Raw genomic sequence first — 25,694 nt, forward strand, 5'->3', positions numbered from 1 at the left:
GCACTTTCGATTAAAATATTTATGTTTTTATAAATCAGAATGATGTTTATAAAATCAAGAAGACTCCAAATGTGTCAACTATATTGTTAGCATTTTTTAACTTGTTATATTAGTTACTAGTAGTCAAGTTTACTATTATATATGCCAGTTTGAAATATGTTGAATGTTGCGAAACAAAATCAAAGGCAGAGTTGGTGACAGTTCAGCGACACGTCAACCACACGGAAGTCTTTCCAACCTGCTGCTGTTGCTGAACGAAGGACCGTAGTCTTATCGAAATGGGTCAGTATTTCAACTGTCGATTGATAAAATATGTATTTTTCCTTTGAATACCTATAACCTACACGCGTATGAATAATTACATACCGTCAGATCTCTGTTTTGTGTCTGCCTGCTTCATTTAACGCGCAATGCGACTGTTGCCTGCTAGCTAGCTAGCTAGCTAACGTTAACTGTTAGCTATTTACTGTGAATACCTTGCGTTTTCCATCCATGGTGGGTATTTTTGTGGAAAGCTCATAGCGTTTTGTCTCTACGCTATTCAGGCTAGCTGTTTTATGACATCTACATAGTGACACCAAGGACATAATAGAAACTGCACGGCAACCTGCAGACTTCATTTAATTAAACCATACCATAACGTCAATCACTGAAGCTAAGCTAACCCCAGCTAACTTGCTCAACCACTAATACTGACAAGAAATTAGGCCACCAATGCAACTCCGGAAAAGAGCTGTTCCAGGTGCAGAGTAGCTCCCTCTTTTACGTTGAATTCACTCTTTTGTCTTTCACATTTCTCTCTGTTTCTGTAATTCTTCTAGCACTCAAAGTAACTACTATTTTGGCATTCGTTTTACCATTGATTACATGTTTTATTATTTGAGTTATGCAAGTTTATGCACAGTCACAATGATCAGCATTGGCTAGCACAGCCCAAATGATGTGCTACACCCAACACATCCACAAGTTCATGATGAAGCAAGCACATGTCTGCTGGTATAGTTGATAAATAATCCAAAGATACTTTTCTCAGCACTGATATCTTCTGTGTGTCAAACCTTCAGGTGGCTTCTTCTCCAGTCTCTTCTTCGGCCTGTTTGGCACCAGGGAGATGAGGATTCTGATCCTGGGTTTGGACGGTGCTGGAAAAACGACCATATTGTACCGGCTTCAGGTTGGAGAGGTGGTCACCACAATCCCCAGTATGTACTGGTTTTCTCTATTTCCTATTTCTATTTACATACTTATTTAGTCCTCCTCACACAACATCCTTAAATACATATCTGTTTATCAGATGCACTATTTTTCAACATAGTAGTGTGAGAATAACCTATGTATGCACAATCAGATTATGAATAATGCTTCTACATGGAGAGGCTTTGTTAACATGGGCTATCAGTCTGGTCGGCATTCTTCTTTCACACACTGAGTGTTTTGATTGGAGTGAAGCAAATAAAAAGTTAACTCATTTGAATTGGATTAATTACAGTTGATAGTTTGTCTGTTAGTAAAGGCAGCTGCAATACTGGGAGAAAAACAAATTGGTTGATTAAAAGGCCATCAGAATAAAACATTATTTGTACTATGTACCCATCAGTTTGTGCTGATCAGTTTTTCTACATTGAAATGGGAATATACACACACACACACGCTACTTTAAAGCAATATTATTTAGCCTGATCAAAATCATGAGGACTTCTAAAGGTATTCTGGTCATCTGTTGACAGGTTTGGAAATGCATGTTGATTTAATGACGTATTTAAATATCCTGACTTGTATGTATGCAGTCGATTGCACAACAGTTCCTTCAGCAGAGTTTTCGTTCCATGTTTATGTGCAGATGCTGAACATTTGAATGTTTTCCATTCAGGGGGAGTAACTATGATGAGCACTTCTACCATGACTGTACACATAAGCCTCGTCACTATGGTGTATTGTAGAGCACTTTAATCTACCTAAATAATTTGAATCATATGCTACAACTGCTAGTCAGAAGGAAATATGAACAAATACAGTATTGTGCCACTTCTTTCTTTATATGTAGTCTCTACCAAACAGCATCATTTTCTCCTGCTGTCTCCCTCACATGACTGTGTACTGCAGTGCATATCATAATCGCAGTACTCGGCAGAAATTTCAAACTGCACATCCAGATACGACGGTGGTAATAATCAGGCTCATTCTCTGCTCTCACTGAACCATTTGGATTTCTCTCCACACAGCAATCGGCTTCAACGTCGAGACAGTCACGTACAGAAATCTGAAGTTCCAGGTGTGGGATCTGGGAGGACAGACGAGTATCAGGTAGGTGTAAGTGGCTGTGCTGCAGAGCTCCAGGAGGGATTTTGTTGAAATGAATGCATGTGGAACATCAACATAGATACAAACAGCATCTTGGAGATTGGGTATAAACCCAGCTCGTCATGTGTGTTAGATACTTTAACATATTTTAATCTAACTCTTTAATTGTTCTTGCACTGTCAAACCACCGCTCGCTCTGACCTCCTCTACTACCTCTCCACCCTCCTCTCTGTCTCTTCTACCTCTCTCCTGTCTCTTCTCCACCCTCCTCTGTGTCTCTTCTCCACCCTCCTCTGTGTCTCTTCTCCACCCTCCTCTGTGTCTCTACTCTTCTCCACCCTCCTCTGTGTCTCTTCTCTTCTCCACCCTCCTCTGTGTCTCTTCTCTTCTCCACCCTCCTCTGTGTCTCTTCTCCACCCTCCTCTGTGTCTCTTCTCCACCCTCCTGTGTCTCTTCTACCTCTCCACCCTCCTCTGTGTCTCTTCTACCTCTCTCTCTCTCCTGTCTCTTCTCCCTCTGACAATCTTTCTGCTCCTCTCTACTCGACAGGCCCTACTGGCGGTGTTACTACTCAAACACAGATGCCGTCATCTATGTTGTTGACAGCAGCGACCGCGACAGGATGGGCATCTCAAAGTCTGAGCTGGTGGCCATGTTGGAGGTTAGTGGGCGTATTCTACAACCTCCAACCATCATGCTTGTGGCAGAGGGACATTACTGAACTATTTTTCGATAATTTCCTTGACATCAAATGTCTGCAGAGAATCAATTCTGGTCATTTTTAAAATCTCCTCACTGTCCCTCTACTGCCACCATGAGGTCACATTATCCATTTGTCCAACACTGGTTCTTAAAACAAGATATTGTAAAAAGTAATTTTTAAATGTCCATACAAATTGGTTAATGTAAGCAAATCAATTAAATCCTGTAAGAAACTGGAATTGAACCATTACGAGCACTTTGTTGAAATACCACGAAATGTATAACATTGAATCAAACAATGTCGGGTTTCAGTTAATTAGTCAAAGACTTTGAACTAAACCTCAAGTCAGATCAAACATCTGGTTGCTTGAATCCAGATGCCAAAATTACAATTTTGAACATCTGACACCAAGTTTTTGAAAGTGCACCACTTGAATTCAAAAAGGTTTGCGAAGTAAAATATTTCAAAGCTATGAATTCAGTTGTATTTTAATGTTAACTTTCAAAGTATTTAGTTACTTTCTTTTGCTTCCTTTAGATATTTTAGACTGATATTTTTTAGCTGCCGATGGCGAATCTCCAGCTTTCTTTCACTCTTTTCATGATGTCATTTTGTGACCTTGTGTTTTTTTTATTCAGGAGGAAGAGCTGAAGAAAGCGATCCTGGTGGTATTTGCAAACAAGCAGGACATGGACCAGGCAATGACGCCCACTGAGGTGGCCAACTCTCTGGGCCTCCCCGCCCTCAAAGACAGAAAATGGCAGATCTTCAAAACCTCGGCCACCAAGGGCACCGGCCTGGATGAGGCAATGGAATGGTAGGCTTTACTTACTATAGGTGTTAAGTAGGAAACACTCAACAACATATTGGATACAGTATGTGCAGAGGTCAGAGAAATAAGGTGTGCGTTTCAGTTTTTATTGTGAGCACATCCGGCTATTTTAAAACTAGAATTTCAACACTGGTTCATGTTGCACAACATGTTCTTTGTTTACCGAGGCTGAATTATATTTGCTCTCTGTCCTCGCAGGCTGGTGGATTCCCTGAAGAGTCGGCAGTAAAGGCTTCCACACATATTGTATATACTCTCCTGACCTTTGAACCCTCTGTATGAAGCCTTTGTGACTGACCCCTCCCCCCTGGACCCGTGATTGCACTCCTCCCAATGCCTAACGCCTTCAAGCCTGGGACTTTCAAGTGAAGGCTGCAGTAACGTCTGGACTGGGCAGACACACACTCACACACACACACACTCACACACACACACACTAAGCCCCATCTCCTCCAATGCTGGTGTCACGGATGAAGGTTTTTAGAAAGCAGACTTCAGTGATGTATCTTCATTCATGTGTTTTGGAAATGCAAAAAAAACTAATCAGGAAAAGACTTTAATGTTGCTCATTTTACGATTCCACTTATAAGTGTCGACATTGAAATAAATTATCATGATTAAGGACCCCATAAAGCCGGTCCACTCTAACCCTCTAGTGAAGCCAGAAGACATCAGTAGTTGACACTAATGCGACGAAGGTCCACGGGGAGGCAGTGTTTCCATAAAGGCACAAACACCATCAGACTCTGTGCAGATTTCAGTCCTGAACTGAAATTCTTTTTGATTTGCTGCACTGAATGTCCATGTTTAGTGCAGCAAATCTCACCTATCTGTAAACAATCTGCCAACTTGTAGGAAATGTTTGAGATATTGTTTTTGCTAATTTGGCCTCAATGCTGAAGAAAAGCCTCCACTATACCTCTGGTCAAGCTTACTGCAGCCGGGGCTGCTTTTGTACAATACAGTCAGGCAGACACTATTTCTATTTTTTCCCCTCCTGGTTATTTGTGTTCCTACTTTTCTTTTTTTAAATAATTTAGTAGTTAAAGCCTTTTTCCATTGAAATCATTGAGTGCAGCTTTAGCATATTAGTCATTTAGTTACTGAACTCTAATTGTATGCTCAAAGTTTTATGGTTGCATATTTATATCTGCTTGTACAGTGAAAATGATTCTCAGTAAAGATTGCTATCAGTGATTTTGTGTTAAGACTTTGATTTGTGAAACCAGAAGATGTGTGTTTGGTAAAAATGTCTCATTTTTCTTTAATTACAAAAAGTTGTACATGGGATATAAATCTGAGGACAATCCTACACTTTGTTCAATAAAACACTTAATATGAACTGATGTGAAGAGCAATACAGAGAAATCCTGCTGTTGCATGATGTCTCTTTTCTAATCCCTTCTACACACAGACGAGGCTGGAGAGATTAGATCATCATTTACATGGTTAGTTTCACAACATCCTTTCCTCGCCAAGCAAACCACCGGGGAGAATGTGACGTTTGCTTTGTCAACTAACAATTAAAATAGTAAAAGTCCTTGTGTAACATCATGAAGTCTTCTGCAGCCAGTTAACCCACAACAACGTGGACGTGGCTCTGTCCTACCTAGCTTCATGTGTAGCCTCATGGCTCACTTCACCATGGCCAGGTCTTTGAGCGCGTGGCTCCGGTGCTTCTTGGCTTTATATCCGGGCCGAAGGAACTCGATCTTCCTCTTCTTTGCTTCGATTTTGTTCTTGTGCTTCTTGAGTTTCTTCTTGGCTGCGATGTCGGGGTTAGCCACCGCCTGGGAAAACGGGAGAGACAGATGTTAAATGAGTGCTGGGACTAAAGTTGTAGTGTTTGTGTGTTTGTGTGGGTTTAGATCATCATACCTGGATGGCTCTGTGTTGTTTGCGTGCTGCTCGCCTCTGTGAAAACTCCTTCTGGACACCAGAGAAGGCCAGAGAGAATATCTCCAGCCCCACGTGTCTCTTCAGCAGCTCTATCAGCTCCTGTGCCAGGTTCTTCAGGGTGGGGTCTGGACAGAGGGCTCAGGTTTATTTCACTGTTCATTCTCCCACTAGACAAAGAGTTTTTTAAACTTTAAGACAGGAGCCGTTACCTTGGTCTGCGTAGCTGCTGTCCAGCTCCCTGTACAGAGGAGTGATGATGGTGGTCAGATAGGGGCCGAGGCGTTCTTTCCCCAGGTCCATGGCCATCGCTCCCAGGAACTTAAACACACACGTTCTCTGTGGGAGAAGAATTCATTAACGTAGACAATGGAAGGACAGTTTTCAATGTCATCATTACTACTGTCTACTAGAAAATGTACCCTTAATATTATTTGAATGCATTCAAGATAACACTGGGTGAGTAAATAATACAATAAGTATTCCTGTGAAGAAGACGAGGCTCTGGTTTGTAATCATTGGAGGAAGTTACCCAGAGAGCTGGACATGTACCTTCAGGTGAACTTTAGGAGTGTACGCTGCCTCTCTCTTGGCCATCAGCGACAGCTTCTTCATCAACCACAGCATGGAAGGAGGCCGGTCATCCTTGACATCTTCCTCCTCCTCCTCCTCCTCCTCCTCCTCTTCCTTTTCCCCTTCCTTGTCATCTTCCTCCTCTTCTTCTTTCTCTTCCTTGTCATCTTCCTCCTCTTCTTTTTTCTCTTCCTTGTCTTCTCCGTTCTCCCGCTGCTGCTCCTCCTGCTGCTCTCTGCTGCTGCTCCTCCACCTCCTCCTTCACTTCTTCCTGAGGGGCAGTGACGTCAGACTCGGGGGACACGAGGTAGATCACCTTGCCGACGAACAGCAGGTTCTTGATCACCTGTGGGCGGAGTGGAATATACCTGTCAATCAAATCTCGTGTAATTTAAATTTAGCTTTGACAGAAATGTGTTTCTGGTGGAGTTTGGGCACCTGCTCTCCTGACGGCGTGTCTAAGAACTTGGACTGCAGCTGATGGCAGAAAGATAACGCCAACTCTCTCATCTGAACGTCATGAAGAAAGAAAAGAAAGGTTCAAACAATGGAGGGTAAGATGCAGAAATTAGATCACAGCTGGAAAAATAAGTACTCACCTTCTTGTCCAGGCTGCTGCTGATGAAGGCTGTGGCTGGTGACTGAGGGGAAGCTTCTCTCCCTCTCCTCTCCAAACAGCGACCAGCTGCTCGGCCGGATGGGCTGCAAACAGCTGCCCGAAAAGCTGCGAGGAGGTCAGCCACACCCAGCAGTGAGGGTACCGCAGGTGGGCTTCAATGTGACCTGCAGGAGAGAAAAAAATGAGCGAGTGTGTGGGGAATGTGTGTGCGTAAGTGAGGTTGTGTGTGTCAGTTCTTTACCCCAGATACGAGCGAGTGTGTCGCGAGGCTTGTTGAGCTCCAGCAGGCTGCAGTGTTTGCTCAGTTTGGTGATGAGAGTCAGAAAACTGAAGAGCAGCCTGTCGGCTCCCCTCTCGTCCTGCTCCTCCTCGATCTGAAAGACACACGGAGGTTAAGATGCTTCCTTGTCCTCGGGCTTCAAACGTGCGGCCGCAGAGTGTCAAAGTGTCGCCTCACGTCTTCGTAGTTGTCGGGGTTTATCTCTTTCTCCAGCAGAGGCAGCAGGTCGTCCAGGCGACGGCCAAACTTCTCCTCCTCCACCTCCACGAACAGACCGCAAATCTGAGCCCCAAGACGCCGCAGGCTGGCCTGGGACATTTATGTAACATTCATATGAGTCGCGATGTGATGGGAGAATGATAATTAATAAAAAAAGAAGTTGATACAAATTCACTTCTGTGTAAAAGTGTTGCCCTATAATTACCTTTTCTGCATTCAGCCATGTGCAGACGAGGGAGTACAGGATGTTCTGGTGGTTCAAGTCCAGCTGGGAGAGCAGAGCCTTGATAGCCATAGCGGCCATTTTCTTACAGCGTGCTGAGTCATCGTTAACCACGACCAGGGCGAGCGGGGCGAAGAACAAGCCGCTGTGCTGCAGCAGCAGGTTCTGAGCGGGGAAAGTACATATATGGATTATGTGTGTGTATCCTGGGTGATGATGCAGTCATATATAAGCAGTATTTTAGCACATGCAGACTTGAGAGGAAATGTACCAACCTGAGGGAAAGTCTGGAAGATGTAGGCCAGCATCTCCAGCACTGACTCCCGGCCCGTGTCGTGCTCGTAGTGCAGCTGAGCCACCACGAAGTCCATGTGCTCCCTCAGCTTCCTCCCCAGTGGGTAGTCCAGCAGGTATTTTAGATAGATCTGCAAAACATGAACACTGGCTGAACACACAATTTTAAAAACATTTCTTCATTCGGTGCACAGCAGAGAGGGAAAATATGCCTCGTCCTCGTCTTCTTCTCCTATGTGCGAGTACCTGTCGACAGTGGATTCTGATCACAGCGTTGCTGCCGGTGACAGAGAGCTTGGCCACCTTTTTCATCACCTCCTCCATCTCTGGAACGATGAGCTTCCGCGACAGAATTGCCTGGAGGAGATCGATACAGGAACACGCATCAACACAGAACTCGGCAGGCGTTTCTTTTTGCACGGCACCACAAACACTCAGGTCAACATCTGACTGGTTACCTTCAGCAGGCCGAAGGCGGTGGCCTGGCGAGACTGGTCATAGATGTCCTCCTCGGCGTATCCCAGCAGCACCTGCAGCTGAGTCTCTGAGATCTGGTTGCTCTTCACATTCTTCACCAGTATGGTGATGGCCTGAGACAAATTAAAGCAGCAGTTTTATTTTAAAGTGTTTTATTAGGATTCTTCAATGCATGACTTTTTCAAATTTAGTTTAAACAGTTCCACAACCTAAAAATATAATTTATAAAAACACTGATTTTATTGCTCTTCTTTCGCTTACATATTATGTGTATGTGTGCATACATGTGTATATTATTATTGGTGGTACCTTGAAGCAGTTCTGGACCAGTTGGTAGTTCTCCCCGCGGGCGGCTCCGGCCTTGGAGTAATCCTTCAGCAGGACAAAGAGCAGCTTGGTCAGCTGGTCTGCGTTCTGCTCCACTGCTGGGAGAGGGAACTTCAACAGCCAGGTGAACGCCACCAGAGCCTCTGTGATCACCTGGGAGGGGGGGGGGGGGGAACAGACGAAGAGGGTGAGGGTGGAGGAGATACCAACGGGTTTGATCGGCCGATGCTCAAAGTTGTGCCGATAAAGGCTCGTACCTTGACGTGCATGGAGTCCAGGCACTCGAGCAGCAGCAGCACGAAAGGATCCAGCATCTGCAGAGCCGAGGCGTCGGACGACGTCACTTTGGATTTCTTCAGACTCAAATGGAGCAGCTGAGAAACAAACAGAAACATATGATGCTTCACTAACACTTGTGCTTCAGACACATCTAATATAACAAGGGATGCTCTGCTTCTCACAGTGAAGGAAATGAGCGATATTTATTTCACTAGAGGAGCGGATAACATACAAAAGACGATATATTGCAGAAATGTTTAAGAAGTACGGGAGTGTTGGACTGTGCACCTTGAGGCCAGTGTCCACCAGGATGTGCATGTTGGTCCGGCTGCTGACCAGAGCTTTGCGACCCCCCCTCTTTGGAGTGGGAAGCAGGAGCAAGCAGCTGGGAGGGGGCAGTCTGGGGTCCGGGGGGGGCTTAATTGAGGCCTTCTCTCTACAAATACACAAACATATACAGTGTCATACATGGTACATGGTAAATAAGCATTTGCTCTATATGGGTCTGAGCTCGTGTGGGAGGTTACCGGTCTCTGTTGGTGAGCAGCGGCAGACTCTGGCTGATCAGGCCGTGACACAGCAGCAAGATATCCTGAGAGGTCATGCCCTCGTTGACGAGCAGACCCAGGACCATTCGCCGCAGCACGGCACCCACCCGGATACACACCTTCAGAGTGGCTGAATTCTCCAGCATCTGAAAGTCAAATTCAATGTTTTATGCCGCGTCACTTGAGTTAAACACATATTGATTCTTGTTTACTCCAGCATGTCTCTTTAGATTTCCCCACTCACCTCCTTCAGGGGCAATATAAACTTGGTGACGCTCTCTTTGCTGCAGAAGCGGGCCAGCAGCTCGTAGGAGTCCATGCTCTTGCTGTGTCGAGCCTCCATCAGCTTGGAGACGATCCCCTTCACCTCCTTCTCCTCGGCCACAGGCCCGAACAGCTCGTTGTTGAAGATCTGACCGACAGGGAAGAAGTGAGCGGCGAGTTAGGAGAGAGAGTGCTGAGCCATATGTATTATCTGTCTCTGTGAGTTTGTGGTGAGAAGCGTTCTTACATCGATGAGCATGTTCATGCACGGGTCGAGGTCACCACTCTTCAGGGTTGGACTGAGGACTGTCAGCAGCTGGTATACTGTGAACGTCAGCACATGGACCTGGATGGAGGCGACCACAGAAAATCAGATGGTCAGAACAAGCCTTTCAATGACAGCGCTGACATGCCTTCACGTCTCTGTGCGCTCCTACCTGGTAGCCCTTTGCCAGGAGCCCCTGCATCTCTTTGAGCAGGTACTGCAGATACTTGCAGCCTAAAGTCTCGATGATCTTCACCAGAGTTCCCCTCGCCACGTCACGGACCTCCTGGAAGAGGTTCCTCAGCACCACACACACCTTGATCAGGATTCTGGATAACGTGCAAATATTTGCCGTGGACAAAATATGCAAATCACTAAAATGTCATAAGTGAACACACACATCTGAAGTGGTCCCTTATATATCATTTTAAACTATTTAAAAAAAACAAACAAGAAGACAAAGACAGCAAAGTGTCTGTAAAGTATTACTAAACAACACTATTTATTTACCACACACACACACACACACACACACACACACACACACACACACACCCAGGCAGGTTGACCTCCATGATGTTTGGTGGCAGCGTCTGCATCAGTTGGACCATGGCGAAGGCGATTGGTATCCTCGCCACCTCCTCCTCCTTCACATCCTTTGACTTTACTGCCTTGTGCTCATCGTCGCGCTTTATCTAAACACACACACACAAAATTATATATTAATATTTTCTAATTCATTCATACATTTTCAGCCCTTTAAATGCCTGTTTTCATGAATCTTCTGCAGACTAAATTCTAGTTTGTTGGTGGCAGTCTGGGATGTCAATGATAAGCAAAAACATTGATTTTAATTATATTTCTTTATGCAGGAAAATAGCAATTTTCTTCCCAACATGAATGATACAATTCAATATTATGCATATATACATATATATTTTTAATACTTCTGCTATAACACAATAAACATGAGGTCACTCAGTTACATTGGATGAAGTCCATTAAAGTTGTTGAAGGCCGCACTTTATTATAGACTTATTATATGAGCTGATAAGTCTATGTGAGACACAAGGGACTGTATGTGTGTGTGTGAGCCTCGTACCTTTGCGTTGAGACACTTGTGCAGGCGCGGCAGCACGCTGTTGTTAACCGTCAGGTGGATGGCGCTGATCAGAGTCTCCAGCTCCTCTCTGCTCTGCGGCAGCCCGGCCACTGCGATGGGTTGAGGAGCCGCCGGCCCCTTGGCTCCGGCGCTGGCTGCCTTCTTACAGACGACACCCTTATCTCCACTGGAGGTGTCTGTTTCCATGGGGACATCAGATTGAGCGGTCTTACCGTCTACCTCCATTGCTTCCTCATCATCGCTCGCGTCCGTTTCGTCGGCCGCAGCTTGCTCCTCGTCATCGACTGCGACACTCTCAGCTTGATAAAGACATGAAGTCTGATTTAGGATGTTTTATCAATTTGAAATGAGACACATTATGACATTTCATTCATCAGACCATGCTTGTTAGAAAGAATTTTAAATTCTAATACCCTCTCGGGCCTTGGCAGCCTCCATTTCTCTGCTGAGGGTCTGATGGTCGAAATGGAAAGCATCCAGGACTGTGATCAGCAAACTGGAGTTATAGTGGAACACAAGGCAGAAACAGAGAAGGAGTCTGTTAGTGCAGTTTATTAAAGGCTTCAGTAAATCAGGCTGAAGTATCATGAATTAAATATAAGAAGGTCATTCAAATCAATGCAATAGTTAAAAAAGGTGATTTATAAGACAGCCGCACCTGACAGCCAGTTTCTGCTCGACCTGCGATGTCTGCAGGATGTGGATGAAGTGTTTCAGGTAGTAGAGGTACTTGGACCAGGTCAGCTTGCGGCACACTGCGCCCACGACCTCCACCGACGCTGATATCATGTTCTCATGCTGCAGTGTGTGAGGAGAGCAGGGTCAGACACAAACACTAAACACTTTTCACACTCAAGAGTTTTGGATGTACGTCTGAGTCACCTTGAGCATCTTTTCATCAAGCAGGGCGGTCATGGCGTACGGCATGATGTAATTCTGGAGAGAACGAGGCGTCATCGCCACCTGGCCCTCGGTCAGCTGCTTGGCAAACTTCCTCAGGGCACGACCCCGACGGTGGATCTAGACGGAGAGAAAGAATATGTCAGTTTGTGGAGTTATGCATAGAACAGTCAGTGCAACTGAAGAAGAACGGAGATCTCTTACCTGGATGTGCTTCATGTGCTCAAAGAAGTCAGACTCGAGGTCGTTGTAGTTGGTGAGCTGCACCAGGTCTCGGAACTCTTTCTTGGCAGGAAAGGTCTTCACCAGGCAGGCCAGCACGGTGGTGTACTCATGCTGCACACTCTGGGGGAGAGGAGAGGGGGAGACCACATGATTCACACCGAGTTAGTTTCATATTTAGAGCATGACTCTTGACTCAGTGTGCTGTGGAGGAGACGTGTGTGTTCCTACATCTGTCTTGCTGCGAAGCCCCTTGTGTACAGCGTCCAGGATAGTGTGTTGCACGATGTCCTTGTAGAGCTGTTCTCCAGCCCCGACCGCAGCCAGCTGGGTGATCACTGCAGACAGACACAAGTTGGCGTTGTCTCCCAGCGACATGTCACCGATCTGGAAAGGATGAAATGAGTCAAAGTAAATCCTTTAAAAAGGTATTAAAGCAGTAACACTTACAGTGTATCTGTATCATATATCTGCTTACCTCAAAGGTGTGGAAGCAGTTATGCATGATGATGCTGATGTAGTCCAGGTCCAGAGTCGTCATGTCTTTGACTCGCCTGGTGGCTCCTTGGAAGGCCGTCAGGCGCACGTCAAAGTGGATCTCATCCAAGTGTCGACTGTCGAACGCGTTGAGCTGCAGGTGTGAAACAACGAGGAGCGGATTCACAAAGGACTGTGGCCGCTGAGAGCGCTCGCAAAAGATATTACACTCATGATTTTACAGCTGAAACACAGCGCGATTATCCAGGGTGCAAAGTTGTAGACTGTGAAATAATAATATTCTTTATTTATAGTCGGGGGTAAATGTATAAATAAGAACATAATATTTAATGTGAATGTTACAAATGATCTTACCTTTGTTGTTAAATCTGTGATGTACGTGAGTGAAGGATCCAGATCTGACAGAGTCTGAAAGCAGAACACGGAACCATGAAGACTGACGAAGATTCACTTAAACATTCAATCATTCAACGCAAATCTGGGCTTCACATCAACAGCGAGGGTCTAAACCTGCAACAAGCTTTTATTATCGTATGTAAACAGCATTTATAAACTGCATATTAACTTCATTTATACATCATATATCCCTCGGCTTACTTACTGTATATAGATTATACTGCTACTATAGGGGGTACAGTGGTAACTACAAACACAGTGGTGCTCTGCTGTACCTGGAAGACATTAGTGAGGGCCATCCGGGGCAGCTTGTTGTGGATGACGGAGAAGAGTTTGCTGAGCGGCCGCAGGAAGGCGGAGGGCTGCACACACTGTCGCAGCAGGTTCTGCACTGTGGCCAGGGTGTCGATTTCGGTCTCCTGAAATAAACACACAGTGAGGCATGAAGAAGAACGATCCATTACAAAGACCTCCAGCTTCCCAAACAACACTTCTTTGTCCTGAGTTCATCTTCTTTGGATGCCTGCAAATCACACCTTCATAGCCCCTGGCTCTGTCTGACGCAGAAAGCGATTCATTGTTCATAAAATATTTGATGACTATGAAAAGAGTCTTGTTTGAGCTCTCTGGACCGTTGCAGTTCTTATAAAAACAGATGAATAATAAGCAGCTAGTCTTACTTGAGGGTTGTGTCCTTTCTGCAGGTAGGGCAGCAACAGGCTGATGAGCACTGAGCTCTGCTCCTTGTCGCTCACAAAGCGACTGACCCTGACAGAGGAAAGTCACGCAGAAGAATGAGTTCAATGACACAAGTGCATAAAGGCTCCATTTAAATAAATGCTAAATGTATTGTCTTTGGTATTAAAACATATATAAATCACAGAGACAATATATCTCCCTCCCCTCATATTTCGTAAATATTGATTTCCAGAAACTATTTTGTTTCGTCTCATCCGAATAAAATACTGACTTGGAGAGGATGTTGAGCTCTTTGGCCACCTGCACCCTGAACTTCTTCTTCTTGAGCCGGTCGGAGTTGCGTACGACTCCGCTGAGGTACTGCAGCAGGGTGGAGATGTGCGGCAGCAGCACGCTGGAGCCCTGATTCAAAGAGTCTGGAGGAGAAACAACAACGTGCACATTGAACTCCTGCAGCAACGTTTACATGTGACATTTAAATCAAGAGATATTATATGGATAAAATAACCTGCAGTGACGAGAGCGCCCTCTTTAGGCTGCGGGAACACACAGCTGTTGACGTGCAGCTCTGTCTCCGCCTCTGAGCCGACAAAGTCTTCAGTGGTTGCTAGGGACTCGGCAATGTCCATTACCATGGCGATGGTCACTGTGGAAACTTTCTTGGCCGAGAGGAGCGCGAAGACATTCAGGAGGACATCACACTCCGGCTGGTTGGGCCTCTGCTTGGCCAAGAGGGGATAGTACCTGAGGCGGAGCAACAAAACAAACATGTACTTCCTTTAACTCCCTCTGAATGAAAGCAGCTGCAGTTCTTAGTGAAACTGTTCCGATAGTGTACGAGACAGAAGAGAGGACGACAGTAACCTGGCGTTCTTGCACCACACGTGGATGAGTTTCAGCAGAGGGGTGGGGGAGTAGGGGCTCTCTGTGGGGAGACGACACACCTGCACAAACAGAAATGTTAATATAATTACAACCCAAATAAAAACACAAGTTGTGTTTTTTTGTTGTTTTTAGGAAACTGTAACTCAGGGTATACATGTAGCAACTGTAACTTTTCATTTAGAGAAGATATGGTATTGTTAATGTTCTCTTTTACTGTAAATACTTTTTTTTCCTTGTTTTTTTTTTTTAAATCGTTATTTACTTATTTATTTTATATAAAATTATATTTATTTTTTTTGTATAAAATTATATATATACATTTGATTAATGCATCAGTATTGCTATCTCTTTTTTATTTCATTTGAATTGTTTGATTATTATTTTAAATATTTTTGACTTATAATTACTATTACTATCTCTCCATGTATAAAAGGTATTACTATTTACCTATCCTCGTTGGAAATGATAAACTGAACTGCTGATCCCTGTATGCCCTGAAAGTTTCAATAAACAAACACACAAGTTGTTTGCGAGTCGTACCTGAGGCCAGATCACAGCCTGAAAGACGGCGTCCAGCTCGTCTCCACTGAAGTTGTACGAGTCAAAGCCATCAAAAAAGTCCTGGATCCTCAGGATGCCGAGTCGCCGCAGGTTCTTCAGAGGACTGATGCAACCTGGGCGCAGCTGCAGACCAAAGGAAACAAAAGAGATCAGGACAGGCATCTCTAAATGCAGGAGATGTTACACTGCATCAGAAAGAATCTTCTCGATGATTACCTGTTCCCTTTTGTCCAGGACAGTGGACACAGAGGCGGTGACACACAGCAGGATCTGCAGCACCTTGGGCAGGTAGATGTGGATGAGGTGGCCCAGTTTCTGGATCACCACGTTGATGATGTTCAGCAGGCTGTGCTGTCGGCCCAGCGGCAGCACGGCCCCCACGTCAGTCTCAGAAACGGCTTTCTCCACCGCTGACAGGCACGAACCTGAGGACGCGGAGGAAGGAGGAGGAGGTGTTTACATCAGTTCAAGAGAGACCATTGTACTGTGCCCATCAGTGGACCAGAGCACACATCAATGTTTTCAAAAAAAACAAATATTAAAGATATTATGATGTTAAATAGAGCAAAAGCTCACATTTTAAAACTTTAACTGCCAAATACTAGATGAACATATTACCTTAATGATTAATTATGGGGAAGAAATAGTGTGGAGAAAATACAGTTAAGCACCAATTTTCTACCATAAACGAGTCCTACCTTGGCTGTGATGGCGGACGGGCTCCAGCAGCAGGTCGATGAATATTCCCAGCTCCTCAGCTTGGCAGCCGGCCAGGAAGCGCAGGATGATGGAGGACCGGGAGGCGGCGCTCGCCTTCCCCTGGAACTTACTGCCTGCTTTACTGCGCAGACGGCCGAACAGGATCCTGTGTCATAAACAGAAAAGGCTGATTCTCAGGCTTTAACATAAGAGACGGAGCGTGCTCGTTAGGGAGCTTTACAGGCGGACATTGTTATCCTTTGGATTTTGCAAATAGAATAGAAATAAAATAGATAACATAAGTAAAATAAACACATTTCCACCAGTCTGAAAGAAGACATAATGGGCAGCTAACAAAACGTACACACACACACGTACCTCATGAGCAGTGGGATGAGTTTGGCTCTGTGTGAAGCATCAACCACTTCTGTCTCCTCAGAAATGTTGAAATGGACAATCTCCTCTTTGAAGTGTTTGTCGTCCAGTAGCTTTTCAAGATTCTCCCTGTGTACACACACACGGTCAAAATGCATCACCCCTGTGGCTTCAATGTCTCGAAGAATTATTTGCAAGGCAGACACTCAGAACCTCCTAATTGCCGTAATTCAGCCTCTTAATGATACTATGTTTATTTAATTACCACTGCATAAGATTGATGAACAGTGTTCACTGCTGTCTGTCACTGAACAAAGAGTGTCTCACACACACACACACACACACACACACACACACACACACACACACACACACACACACACACACACACACACACACACACACACACACACACACACACACACACACAGCTTGATAACAGACACTAGAGGACATGATGTCAGGTAGAGTCAGCACCGAGGTGGAAGTTAACATTCCTCCGCCTGTAACCATAGAGGGTGGCGGTTGAGAGCTCTGATTCCTATCAAACATGCTCACAATGACCTCATTGAGGAACAGAAACAATGGGAGATTGTTGCTTCAGAGACATATTACTGTACGTTTGCTTCCCTGTCCATCTCTGCCGTTTTCTTACTTGTATGGAACTATGTTGGAGTCTTTGTATGTGAGGACACATTCCAGAGCCACTCGCTGGATCTGCTGGTCCTGATGGCAGAGCAACTGAAAACAGAGAAACATCATATATTTCAACATTAATGTCAAATATAAACAAGAGTCTCAATCTCTGCTTTTATTCACAGCTAAATTGTGATATTTAGATCCCAGGATGAGGCTAATGTTGGTAGACGAGGTGTGTGAGGAGTACCTGGTTGTAGAGCTCACTGAGACTGCTCTCCAGGTAGAGAGAGCGAGGGTTGGTGAATTTGGTGAAAACCTTCAGATGGGCAATCAGCTCTCTGGAAGAAGAAAGAGCCACACAGGGTTCAGTTATACTTACAGAGTATATACCACAGGTGCATGAAGACACAACCACAACACCCCCAACTGTTTGTGAAGGCTTGTAAAGGTTCAGGAATCAAACTTAAGTGTCTTTAGTATCGACTGAACTGTGTCAGTATCGATTGTATCAAGACACAGTCAAAACTGGTATTCAAATCTAGCCAGATGATAATCTTGTTAAAGTAAAATAATCCTTTATTAGTCCCACTATTTATTCGGGCAAAGCTCAAGCACTGCTTATCCTCCGACAACATCTTACATCTGAGAAGTTCTTCTTTTCAATAACATTTGTACAAAAACAGGTTTAAATATCTGCAAATAATCTGACCTGAAACCAAGACGTTGTATAAACAGTATTGTCAAAAGCAACATGTCAGAGATGACCAGCTCTAACGATGTTCAGGTCTTGTTGGAATAATTACCATATTATTTATTTTGATGCGAAACCTTTAGTGACTTGACTTGTGTAATAGTTTTAAGGATGACCGTCACAAGACAGCTGGAAACATTCAGTGTGATCCTGATGTCTTACTTGGCAGCAGCTCTCTTTGGAAGAGCCTTCCTCTGTTGTCTGCCTCCCTCCTCTGCCTCCTGCTCCTCTTCCTCCTCCTCGTCCTCCATCCCAGACTCCTCTAGTGCCGCGTCGTTCACCTTCCTCAAGTCCTGAGTGGGGGCCACCAGCAGGTCGGTGAAGTAAAACTCATTCCTGATTACAACAATAAGCATCAGGGCCGGATACTTACTTGGAAAATAATCAATAAGGAACTAATTTCTTCGTAAAGACACAAACCTGATGAACCGGAGCAGCAGAGGACTCAGTTCCCGGCTGCGTGGTTCCACTCTTTCGGGGAACTGGGTCATGCAGCGCCACAGCAGGCTGCGGAAGTTGGGGAAGTCCGTCCTGTCGTTGGGGTTGGAGGTCGACTTCAGCTGCTCGAGGAACAGCACTCCCACGTCCCCGCTTTCAATGACGTCACAGCCCGGCTCGCCCTGAACACCCGACGACTCCTCCTCCTCGCCGTCCTCCTGGAGTTCTTTTTCTACAACATGCAGAGAGGAAGATCTACTTTTGTCACATTTCCTTTGTATGTTTCCCCCCAGCAGATTAATACACCAGAGCTGTGGGTTCCTGTAGTGTAAACGCTGACATTGAATAAAGAGTTCCAGGATCCTGCAGCAGGCGGTCTTACCAGCCAGTCCTGCCACCATCTCCAGCTGCTCATGGTAGACCCTCCAGAAGTCCTTGTTGTCCATCCCTCTGGCATGGCTCCTGTGAGGAGGAATGAGACTCATTTAGAATAAATGTTTTGAGCAGCCAGCTCAACATGTTGACAAAGTTCTGTATTCTGTAAGGCCTGCTGGCATTGTTAGCATCAAATCAAATCAATATGTTCAAATAGACAGTAAAACACCACAAGCACCACGAGCCGAGTGCCATGTTCCTTTATATTGGAGAGACGGCCGACACTCACAAACTCACACCAAAAAACATCTACGTTGACACATAACAGGTAAGAGGAAACATGTGGATTTGGGTGAACTGTCCCTTTAATGTCAGCTGAGTTTGTTTTGTTGGGATTCTTTTATACTCACACGACAAGTTCAATGACTGCGTCCCACAGAGGCTTGAAGTTGACAAACAGCATTGCGATGAGGTAACGCAGAGGCACCTGAAGGGAAAGTTGTTTATATTAAACATCTCAAATAAATGAGAATTATCACGGTGATAAACAGCCAGGAGTCGTCCGTACCTGCTGGAAGGAGCCGGGCGGCCCCTGAGGCAGACTGCGCTGCACCAGGTCGTGCCTCAGCTTCCGGAGGTGAAGCAGTTTGTCTCTGTAGTCCTGCACTGAAGCTGGGACCAGCTCAGCCTGCAGGCAAACTGCAAACACCGGCTGCACCTCCACATTCTCCTCACCCTGCACAGAGGGGCAGACACACACAAATAACTACAGGAGCTTATCGTTTCCTAGATCTGATCGACTTCATGAGCTGAGGGCTGATAGACGAACCTCAGTCTGTGGAGGGAGCTCTGCCTCAAACTGAGAGAGAATCCTCAGAGTCAGCAGGCGGATCTGAAAGAGAGAAGAATTAATTGGTGGGAAAAAATATCGACAAGTTTCCAGGTAGAAATGCATCTTTAATAACAACTCTGCGACTGCAGACATACCTTGGAGATGTTGGAGGAGAGGTTGGCGTGCAGGATCTGGTGGAGCTCCAGCAGTGCGCCGTGGGATAAGTGCTCCGAAACGCCGCTGAGTGACAGGCGGGTGTAGTACAGGTCTCCTAGCAGCAGGGCAGAGAGGTCTGTGGGAAACTTCCTGTAACCAGAATGAACACGATGGTTACAAATTAAATCCTTTAGAGGAGGTTGTACACAAGTTGTAGCTTTCTCACTATTTATACCAATCTGCTGTGTAGATGAACCGACACACAAACACACACACACACACACACCTTACCGTAGAATTGCGTTGATCTTGTCCACAGTGACCAGCGAGAGAAGCTGGACGGAGCCGTCCAGAGTGAGGAGGCAGCTCAGCGCCTGACTGGCTACAAACAGACCAGCTGGAGGTGGAGAGGTGAGAGGTGAGAGGTAGAGAGGTGCAGAGGTAGAGAGGTGCAGAGGTAGAGAGGTAGAGAGGTGCAGAGGTAGAGAGGTGGAGAGGTAGAGAGGTGAGAGGTGCAGAGGTAGAGAGGTGAGAGGTAGAGAGGTGAGAGGTAGAGAGGTGAGAGGTGCAGAGGTAGAGAGGTGGAGAGGTAGAGAGGTGAGAGGTAGAGAGGTGAGAGGTAGAGAGGTGGAGAGGTAGAGAGGTGAGAGGTAGAGAGGTGGAGAGGTAGAGAGGTAGAGAGGTAGAGAGGTGAGCGGTGCAGATGTGCAGAGGTGGAGAGGTGGAGAGGTAGAGAGGTGAGAGGTAGAGAGGTAGAGAGGTAGAGAGGTGCAGAGGTAGAGAGGTAGAGAGGTAGAGAGGTGGAGAGGTAGAGAGGTGAGAGTAGAGAGGTAGAGAGGTGAGCGGTGCAGATGTGCAGAGGTGGAGAGGTGGAGAGGTAGAGAGGTGGAGAGGTAGAGAGGTAGAGAGGTGGAGAGGTAGAGAGGTGCAGAGGTAGAGAGGTGAGCGGTGCAGATGTGCAGAGGTGGAGAGGTGGAGATGGGACAGAAGTTAAGTCGATAGAACGACAAATGCACAATTTAAAATCTCTTTACACGTGTTTTGGTCGACTCCAAAGAGAAACAGATTTAAGAGGATTTCTTAAAATGCTTTACGTTTGTTGTTCAATTTCTGTTTGATGTTTGTGAAGACCTCAAGTCAGAGAACTGCTGCTCACAATTTGTACCACATTTTATGCGTCTTTTTATCACTTTTAAAGTGTAAATTATGGAGCTGCAACTGATTGTTTTCATTATCGGTTCAATTATTATCTTCTTTGCTGCAGCACAAAGCCTTCAAATCACATATTTAGTCGGACAAACTATCTGAAAGCTCAAACATAATCTTTGAGTTTGAAAAGCAATCAGTAAAATTCTTACAAATATTTTTTTGGTTTATTTACTAATCAATTAAAAAATACTTATTTCAAGGATACTTTGCATAAAGAATTAAAATAAAAACAGGAAACACAAACCTTTCCCCAGGTTCTCCGTCTCAATCTCACACAGGAGCCGGTTTAAGAGCGCAGTCACAGCTGGAACCACACAGGCTGCATCGATGGGCCTGAAACATGAAACAGCATGAATACTGTGTGTGTGTGTGTGTGTGTGTGTGTGTGTGTGTGTGTGTGTGTGTGTGTGTGTGTGTGTGTGTGTGTGTGTGTGTGTGTGTGTGTGTGTGTGTGTGTGTGTGTGTGTGTGTGTTACCTGAGGTGTGGCAGCAGCACCACTGCGGCCCAGGGCAGTGACAGGTCAGTGATGGGCTGGTTCTGCCCCTCACAACCTTGGATCAGCGACAGCACCAGCTCCGGCACCGCTGGCTGCTCTGAAGCTGCCTCCTTACAGCTGAACACTCTGCAGGAGGAAAGAAAAACACATTAACTCCTGGAATATAAACGAGAAGGTTCAGGAAGACTTAATCAGGCCGGTTTTTTTTTAAGTTACCTAAAAATGTACTTGATGGAATTATAATTTTGACGCTCTGGTGTCTCACCCTGTGGTCTGTCCGGTGAAGAGCAGAGGGTACGTTTCAAAGGCCATGGAGCCGTCTGTGGGAGACGGGGCTTTGGAGAGGATTAGACTGACCAGCGCGTCCAGGCCACAGTGGCGAGACCGGAGGTCTCCGCAGCCGAACAACCCAGCGGTGAAGCGCAACAGGCTGGGGAGGAAGAGCTGGAGGAGAGGAGGGAGAGAAGAGTGAGAGAGTCAGAGAGAGAGAGAAGAGTGAGAGAGTGAGAGTGAGAGTGAGAGTGAGAGTGAGAGTGAGAGTGAGAGTGAGAGTGAGAGAGAGAGAGAGAGAGAGAGAGAGAGAGAGAGAGAGAGAGAGAGAGAGAGAGAGAGAGAGAGAGAGAGACTGGAGGTATCACTCCAGTCAAGACTTACCTGCTCAAAGTGTTTCATGGTGAACATCTCCTTAGTGAACTCCAGGATCAGATCCTGCCCCATTGTGCTGCCAAACACCTTGTGAAGAAGAGAGAGAGTCAAAGAAGCACATGTATAATGCACAAAACCCTCAAACATACTGATGCAATCACACACCTTTTGGACCGTGTCCTGGACGAGTGCTCTGGGCAGAGTGATATTCTCCCCGAGGAGCACAGAGGAGGCGATCTGGAGGAGCAGACGGGAACAAGACTCCGACAGAGACGAGCTCTGCACCAGCCGCAACATCGTCTGTAGGCACGAGACAATAAGAGGATGAAAACATACAGCAACAACACGCTATCCTGACTTACAGTTACCAACAGTTTTCTCCTCCTACCTGGCAGACGGCCTCCGGCTTGGTGACTTTGGCTCCGTCCTTGTGGGACACCAGGGTGTGTAGAATGAACAGCAGCCTCTCCAGCTGATCGGTGGCCTGCTCTGCATCTTCTCCTTTCGCCTCCATAACACTCAGAACCTCCAACACAGTGAGCTGCACACAGGGACACACCACCATCAGACACAAGGCCGGGAAAGGAACAAAGCAATGGAGGCCGGAGAGAGGCATCGCAAATAATGATGCCTTTATGATCCAACTCTCTGGGAGGGCTTTTTGAACGCTCTGACTGAAAGTTAAACAAGTCAGACATCTCGCCCACCTGTAAGGACTCCCACAAAACCAGGAAGTGTTCTCTTTCAACGTGATTGGCCGCAGCCTGGGCCATGTGATCCAGAGCATCCTTGACAGTGTCCCACGGCAGAACGGCTTCTGGGTTGGTGGAGGGTCCGAGTTTACGCAAAACTACAGGGAGAGCCTGGCGAGATGGGTGAAGAGAAACGGTTACTTGATAAACAGCTTTGTTCAGTCCTGTGTGTAGAAAGTGCCGCTGCAGAGATGCCATAAAGCACAACACAGCCCCCTCCTTTGAAAATAAACTCACATTTGCAGCGCAGGAGTGGAACATGTTTCGGACTCCTTTGCACATTTCGAAGATCAGTAGACCTGCTCCCTCCGCCTTGTCGGGGTGCTGCTGCAGGTCTGAGAACACGTGACTCAGCAGGGCGTCCAGATCTGGAACCTGTGTGACACAATGAGACATCATTGAAAACAAAACACAAAACTTTATGTGCAATTCGACTTTAAAAGCACAAGTTCATGTTTGACATCTGCTCCAAAGCAAATACTTCACCTTTCTCATCAAAAAAGAGAAGCTCTCTGCTGCAAACTTGCGGATGTGTTCCTTCTTGTGCTCCAACAGTGTGCTGTATAAACTGTGGGGGGGGGGGGGGACACAAAGGAATAACAGGTGAGTGTTTGCAGCCACGACAAGCCAAACAGACTCACCTGCACAGCATCAACAGAGCCTGATTCTTTATGTTCTCACCTGTAGATGTTGGTCATGTCCTTCACCATGAGCCTCCACAGGTACTTGTAGAGGTAGGAGAGACAGGTGAAAGCCCACTCCAGGACCTCTGTGTCCTTGGTGTCCAGCAGGGAGGTGATCAGAATGAAGAAGTCGGGGAAGTGGGGGTAGAAGTCAGTCTGCAGGTCTCTGGCCAGCTGCACCACCAGGCTGGAGGACGGAGGAGAGATACAGCTAACACATCACCTTCTAATTCAACACCAACTGTGTTACTCTGGTAAACACGAGACAACTTACTCCAGCAGTGGCTGGTAGGCCAGACTGTTCTTGACAGCCAGGTGCATCTTCAGACTCTCCACTATGGACTTCTGATGGAAAACCAGCATATTGAATGACTGGCTGTGATTGGAAACCTCTTTCAAAAAGGTGGCTGTGGAGGAAAGGCATTCATTTTACATCGTCGTCAAACACACAGCATCCTTCCTCAGGTTTCATAATAGTCACTTACTACAATAGTGAGCAAATAATGTGAGATTTATTTTATACATACTGAAATTCTCGGTCAAGTTGAGGTCTCTCCATTTCGTCAGTCCTTCGGAGAAGTATGTTTCTACTTCCTGCGTGAGGAACAAGCGAATCCAATCAGATGCAAAACACATGAGAAGCTCACTGTACGAATGAGAGGAAACATGGTGGTGATAAAACGACTGACTGTACAAACCTCTTCATAAGATCCAGTCCTGTCAATACGATGGATGACATCAATGTTGACATTGGCAAGTCTTTCAGCAAAAGTGAGAAACTGAAAGAAGACACATCAGATGGGTTTATAATGTGGAGCTGGGAGGTAGCCAACAGATACATGAGCAATGGGACTATATTAGAAACTTCAGGTTAAAAACATTATTCACATACTATACTATCTGCGTGAAATCATAACTTACTTATAAAATATGACTTTAACAGACTGTTAATGCACATATACAGTTGTTTTAATTCCCACCCACCCCCCCCCCCTGCGTCTGTTAGCATCATGCTGCAGTAAGTTTGGACTCTCACCTTGTAGGTGTTCTCAGATTTGTGATACGAAGACTTGGATTTAATCTTCATCTTCGCCTTGTTGCTTGACACGTGAATAACTGTATTCCAAAGATCGTCGTGAGGTTTAAATGATTCATGAAAACTACAATGTGTTTCTTCTCTCGGCTACAACTGTTTACACACACGCCGACACCAGGGCGCAGCCATGTTGAACAATGCATTGTGGGATATTTTTTCCTCCGCGTGGTGGGTGAAGAGAAGCGAAGAGGCGAGAGAGAAATCCCGCCTTCACTTCCGCCTTCGTTTGACGCTACGTCCCTCCCCGCCATGGCTCCGTGCTTTCCACTTCGTTTGTAGTTGTTAGGTAAAAAATATAATTACCGAGGACCCTGTAAGAAAATGGCGCTAAGAGAGAATAAACTCAAATAAACAGCCAACAAAAAAATATTATTTTTTCCAGTATTGCTATGCTAAGATTTTGCTCAGCATTAAAACAAATCTGCACTTACATGTGGGCATTAAGACCAAACAGAAAACATTTAGGCATCATAATGAGAGAAGGAACACATAACAGGCAGGATTCCACTCTCAATAGGACGATACATTTAACATGGTAGCACAATAGGCTACACCTTACTTGTTATAGTCAGAAAATGTAAATTGAAAAAGGAAAATGAATCATGTTATTTGTTCTGTTTAGAAAAAGTATGTGAAGTATTTTTATTATTAATAATAATAATAATAATAATAATAATAATAATAATAATAATAATAATAATAAGCTTTATTTGTATAGCACCTTTCATACAAGAATTGCAGCCCAAAGTGCTTCACAGCAAAAAACATAAAAATTAGTACAAAATTATACAGAGCATTTACAGTACAATAATCACAATGTTGATGTAAATGTGAAATAGCATTAAGAATAGCATTAAAAAAATAGTATTAAATAGCAGAATAAAAATAGTGGAAAAGGCTAATCGTTAAGAGATAAAATAGCTGCCTTAATAAAAGCATTTAAATGAGTTTAAAGTGGTATAAAGTAGCACCATTAAAGTTACATTAAAGAACATTAAAGCATACATTTTAGGTTAGTTTCTGCCCTTAAAATTCAGATTACTGCATGTTCCAGGTCAGTTTGACCCATCGAAAACATTTAATAAGTTCAGAAGTGAATACCACACAAGGTCACACGTCTGTAAAAGTTAAATTGTTCAATAGGATACCGATCAAATCTTACA

General features: G+C 45.2%; 2 protein-coding genes across 2 annotated transcripts; one reads left to right on the plus strand and one right to left on the minus strand.

Moving 5' to 3' along the window:
• Positions 1–140: 140 nt before the first annotated feature.
• arl1 (ADP-ribosylation factor-like 1) lies at positions 141–5,033 on the plus strand. Its single transcript, XM_029462236.1, has 6 exons — positions 141–282; positions 1,065–1,202; positions 2,223–2,304; positions 2,851–2,962; positions 3,643–3,821; positions 4,035–5,033. Exons 1-6 carry the CDS (start codon positions 279–281, stop codon positions 4,063–4,065), a joined length of 546 nt encoding a protein of 181 aa, XP_029318096.1. The 5' UTR covers positions 141–278; the 3' UTR covers positions 4,066–5,033.
• Positions 4,726–24,855, minus strand: utp20 (UTP20 small subunit processome component). The gene is given in 63 exon segments (XM_029462237.1): positions 4,726–5,626; positions 5,715–5,860; positions 5,945–6,071; positions 6,285–6,479; positions 6,559–6,651; positions 6,744–6,815; positions 6,905–6,963; positions 6,966–7,088; positions 7,166–7,298; positions 7,382–7,513; positions 7,629–7,811; positions 7,922–8,071; positions 8,187–8,297; positions 8,399–8,530; positions 8,727–8,897; positions 9,002–9,118; positions 9,312–9,459; positions 9,551–9,717; positions 9,816–9,983; positions 10,083–10,181; positions 10,273–10,429; positions 10,656–10,795; positions 11,203–11,522; positions 11,637–11,719; positions 11,882–12,021; positions 12,106–12,243; positions 12,328–12,468; positions 12,577–12,732; positions 12,824–12,976; positions 13,198–13,251; positions 13,515–13,658; positions 13,920–14,007; positions 14,210–14,354; positions 14,447–14,682; positions 14,803–14,882; positions 15,364–15,507; positions 15,601–15,809; positions 16,083–16,249; positions 16,462–16,587; positions 17,114–17,199; positions 17,345–17,435; positions 18,011–18,184; positions 18,269–18,518; positions 18,669–18,748; positions 19,072–19,148; positions 19,230–19,397; positions 19,491–19,553; positions 19,649–19,799; positions 19,941–20,046; positions 21,103–21,191; positions 21,335–21,481; positions 21,621–21,799; positions 22,010–22,087; positions 22,166–22,300; positions 22,389–22,541; positions 22,708–22,863; positions 22,990–23,127; positions 23,239–23,320; positions 23,434–23,622; positions 23,710–23,842; positions 23,963–24,029; positions 24,134–24,214; positions 24,472–24,855. Coding segments are annotated over 63 exon segments (8,427 nt in total). The 5' UTR covers positions 24,523–24,855; the 3' UTR covers positions 4,726–5,470.
• Positions 24,856–25,694: the final 839 nt, after the last annotated feature.

This window comes from Cottoperca gobio, chromosome 23 (genome assembly GCF_900634415.1).
Source record: "Cottoperca gobio chromosome 23, fCotGob3.1, whole genome shotgun sequence".
In the NCBI taxonomy this organism is placed as follows: domain Eukaryota; kingdom Metazoa; phylum Chordata; class Actinopteri; order Perciformes; family Bovichtidae; genus Cottoperca; species Cottoperca gobio.